Below are 4,833 nucleotides of genomic sequence, written 5' to 3'. Positions count from 1 at the left end.
TGAGTGCCACATATTTAAAAAAAATATATAAATAGTTTAAATTTAAAATTGTTAACTAAGTAGTCAAAGGTGGATGACAAGAGTATTTTGGAATCAATATGTGGTTGAGAAGAGTATTTTAGAGCCAACAAATGAATCGAAGGATAATTTTATACTATTTTTAATACTTTAAAGATATTTTAGATCATTTTCCATTATTTTAATATCTCAAAAGAAAATATTAACTTTCTTATATTTGCATTTACAATTCAGCAAACAATTAATGCAAAATTGAATTGACTTCGAGGCAAATTTAGCAAAAGCCTGACATTTCATTTTCATCATTTTAAATTTTAATAGACTTTATATGTCCTCTTTTTATTGGCATTATGGTTGGGAAAGATACGGACAACGATAAAAATATATGATAAAAGTGATGAAATAAAAATGGAAAAATAATAATATCAAAAATTTTATGTGGAAATTTTTTTAAATAAGGGAAAAACCACGGATTAAGAAGATCAATTGATATCACTATAGTAATGAATTTTACACTGTATATATAGTAACAAATACGATACTCAAAATGATTACTACACACTCAAAAAGAATAACACTCTTTTGATTTCCACCTTACGAAAATATCGCTTACACTTTTTTACAAACTATTTTTCTTATATAGTCTAAGAAATACTTCACTTTGATCTTGAAATAGTTTTTTTTCTCTAACTTGGTATATCTTCGAATGAGCAAGGACTCTAAATTTATTGGAGAAATCTACTCCTAGTGATGTCACCTGTGGCAACATAAAAACGCCAAGATTTCAACCTTTGCAACGATATAAATTTGTTCATAAGATTTTAGCTAATAAAATAAATAGTGAGCATTGATTTATTGAAGCATTTGTTGACTTTAACAACGAGCAATAAACATTTCAATCTTTTATTCATTTCAACTTTCTTAATGGGTGTGAACCCCACAATTATTGCTTTCTATCTATTGACGTTAAGAGATGATTTGTATTTTGGACTATTCATCCAATTTATTAAATGATATAAACTCCCAAGTTCTTTTCTTGAAGATAGGAAAATTAAAGCCAAAACTTCTGCTCTCGCTCTACTTATATATTCCTATATATGCTCTTTCTTTGTGATCATTGAGACAAAGAATAGAGAAAATACACTCCTTCATTCTGCAAAAAATTTTATCAATTCAAAAATTTTGTTAGATTGTGGCTCCTAATTCCATATTAAAATAGATTATTGTATTCTATGTCACATTGGTGAAATATCTTTAAACATAGTTTCATAGGCACATCTCAAGCTACAACAATTTCGATGGTTTTCATCAATATTTTCCAACATTTGTAAATTAAGATGGAGAATTATTCTTGGGTAGTTTTAGCCATAACATGTCTTGTTACCTTACTTGTTCTCTTAAAACTCTTCCATCATCATAAACAAAATCTTCCACCAGGTCCAAAACCATGGCCTATAATTGGCAATTTACATCTTCTTGGTTCCGTTCCTCACAAATCCCTTCACAAACTCGCGATAACTTATGGAGATTTAATGCTTCTAAAGTTTGGTACTCGAAATGTGCTAATAGTATCCTCTCCAGAAATGGCAAGAGAATTTTTAAAAACAAATAATGCAAATTGGGCGTCTCGCCCTCAACTTGCTGCTGGTAAGTACACTGCTTATAATTATCATGACATGACATGGGCACCTTATGGTCCATTTTGGAAACAAGCACGACGAATCTACCTCAACCACATTTTCAACTCTAAACGTTTAGACTCGTTTGAGTACGTTCGAGTAGAGGAAATGCAGAATTTGATTTCGCGACTTTTTGATCTTTCCATGTTAGGGAAGCCAATTCTTCTTAGACAACATTTAACACGTTATACTCTAACGAGTATAAGTAGAACCGTGTTGGGTGGAAAATATTTTAGTGAGTCAAATGGTTGTAATAATAATGAAAAGTCGATAATAAGTTTGGAGAAATTGCAGGATATGCTTGATAAATGGTTTTTACTTAATGGTGTGATTAATATTGGAGATTGGATACCTTGGTTAGGGTTTTTGGATTTGCAAGGTTATGTTAAGGAAATGAAAGAGTTGCATAAGAATTTAGATAAATTTAATAATTTTGTCTTGGATGATCACAAGGCTAAGAGGGATCAAGGAGATAAGAATTTTGTGGCAAGGGATATGGTGGATGTTTTGTTGCAACAAGTTGAGGATCCTAATCTACATCTCAAACTTAACACTGATTCTGTCAAGGGTCTAATGCAGGTTTCTTTTTCTTTTCCTTTATTTTGTTTTACCTATACTTTATGAAAATAAAATATTAATTTATGTGAATACGTTTGAATTGACATTAAGAAATAGGCATAATACATAAATCTGTCTTTTAACTTGGCTTCATTTTATCCTCTAACTTTAGATATACTATACACAAGTAGACACTAAAACTTGTATAAAGTTGAACAAGTAAACACATGAGTCCTCTATGAAACAATACACGTAGGACACCATTTAGGACAAAAAATGTCTTGCAGGATGTCATGTAGGACATGTGTGTCTATTTGTTCAATTTTATACAAATTTAAGTGTCTACTTGTGCACACCCAAAGTTGAAGGGCATAAATATGATTTGAAGCCAAGTCAAAGGACATATTTGTGTATTATGGAGATAAAATAAAATGGGGCCCGAGCAATTGTTTTTGTGTTTGATCAAAAAATTTACATCGTTTACGTTCCTACTTCATAAGATTTCTGTACAACCTACTTTTTTCAAACCTTATTTGTATGATTACACTGAGTATGTTAAAGGAGTAGTTATTTAATTTAGAGAAAAAGTTCAAATATGTCATCTAACTTTCAGAAAAGACTTATTTATGTCATTCGTTAAAAGTTTGACTTATCTATATATGTCATTATTGTTTAAAAAATAGGCTCACTCATGCCATTATCTTTCAACTCTGGTTTTGCAAAACAATTTTTTATCCCAAAAAACTTTTAACACTTTTCAATTGAAGTTTTGGGATTAAATAGTCTTTTTGCTTCCTATTCCTTGAGAACACCAACAACACATCAAGAACATCAACAATTCTCAAATTTCAAAGTTCTTCAATTCTTCACGAAATTACTATAAATTTCAAGAGTTGTTTCCCTCCGAGCTAGATATCAAATCTCAATATTTTTTGAGCTCGAATTTAGTCTAACTCAACAAGACTCACTTAAAATTTCTTCAAAGATTCAAAAACTTCAACTTTCTTTAATGGTCAAATTTTCTGCACAACTTCAAACCATTTGAAAATTTAAACATAGACTAGAAAAAATCAGGAAACAAAGATCTAATGTAAAAAATAACAAAAATAATATGAATCAAAGTAGATTTTCAAAATTTTGGGGATGGATTTTTTTAAAAAAAATATTTTTTAATATGGGTGAATTTTTTAAAACTCCACAAATGATTTTAGAATTTTGTCTTTTTTTTAAAAAAAAAAAAAACTAATTATGTGACCAAAATTTGAAGTGATTTCATGAAGAATCGAAGATGTTGAAAATTTGAGACTTGTTGATGTTTTTCATGTGTTTTTGAAGTTTTTGAGGAACAAAAAGCAAAAAGAGTACATTTGATCCAAAAGTCCGACTGAAAAGTGTTAGAGTTTTTTGGGTGTAAAAATATGATTTTGCAAAAATTGGAATTAAAAATAATGACATGAATGAGTTTAAACTGATGACATATATAATTCTTTTCTAGAAGTTTAATGACATATTTGAAACTTTTTCTTTCGTTTAGATATGTCAAGTGAAAAGATAAAGACTGGATATAGTTTGATTTTAGGTTGCAAAACTTGTTGAAACGGCTCTACCTTATTAAAATGTTTTGCGTCATACAACGCATTGATTAATTATCCAATAAATTATGTCAGGATTTATTAGCTGGTGGAACAGACACTTCAGCAACAACAATTGAATGGGCTTTTCATGAACTTATTAAACGACCAAATATGATTAAGAAAGCACAAAAAGAGCTAGACCGTGTCATTGGAGATGGGAGATGGGTGCAAGAGAGAGATTTCACTCAACTCACTTACATTGAATCAATTATCAAGGAAACATTGAGGCTTCACCCGTTAAGCACCATGCTTCCGCCCCGTACTTCCCTAGAGGATAGTCATATAGCAGGCTACGACATACCGAAAGGGACGATTTTAATGGTGAACACTTGGAGTATTGGAAGGAACTCGCGGCATTGGGAGTCACCAGAAGAATTTATTCCCGAAAGATTTGAAGGGAAGGATATAGATGTTACTGGACAACATTTTGCACTCTTACCATTTGGTGCGGGTCGGAGAAAGTGCCCGGGATATAGTCTTGGGATTCGTATCATTAGGGCCACATTAGCCAACTTGTTGCATGGATTCGATTGGCAATTGCCACATGACATAATTAGCATGGATGAGATTTATGGGCTTACTACACACCCCAAACTTGCTCTCCATTTGATCCTGGTGCCTAGACTTCCTCGCCATCTTTACAAATAATGTATCAATGTCTTTTTTTTTTTTAGGTACAATACATAAATATATTTTTCAATTTGATTTCAAATCACATTTATTTTTTCAACTTTGAATGTGCAGACATTTAAACTTGTATAAAGTTGAACAAATAGATATACATGTCTTACATGACATCCTACACGTCATTTTTTGTCCTATGTGGTGTCCTACGTGCATTGTGTCATATAGGACTCATGTGTTTACTTGTTCAACTTTATACAAGTTTAATTGTCTACTTGTGCATATCAAAAGTTGGAGGATATAAATTAAACGTAAAATGA

The 4,833-nt window shown here is 31.0% G+C and overlaps 1 protein-coding gene across 1 annotated transcript; it reads left to right on the top strand.

Moving 5' to 3' along the window:
• The first annotated feature begins 991 nt into the window (after nt 1-991).
• On the top strand, nt 992-4,626 carry LOC107016341 (cytochrome P450 71A1-like). The gene is made up of 2 exons (XM_015216832.2): nt 992-2,276; nt 3,923-4,626. The coding sequence occupies exons 1-2, from the start codon at nt 1,356-1,358 to the stop codon at nt 4,535-4,537; spliced, it is 1,536 nt and encodes a 511-aa protein (XP_015072318.1). The 5' UTR covers nt 992-1,355; the 3' UTR covers nt 4,538-4,626.
• The last annotated feature ends 207 nt before the right edge of the window (nt 4,627-4,833 follow it).

This window comes from Solanum pennellii, chromosome 4 (assembly GCF_001406875.1).
Source record: "Solanum pennellii chromosome 4, SPENNV200".
Taxonomy (NCBI): Eukaryota; Viridiplantae; Streptophyta; class Magnoliopsida; order Solanales; family Solanaceae; genus Solanum; species Solanum pennellii.
The sequence above is the reverse complement of the archived record's forward strand: the minus strand, read 5'-3'. Positions and strand labels throughout refer to the sequence as shown.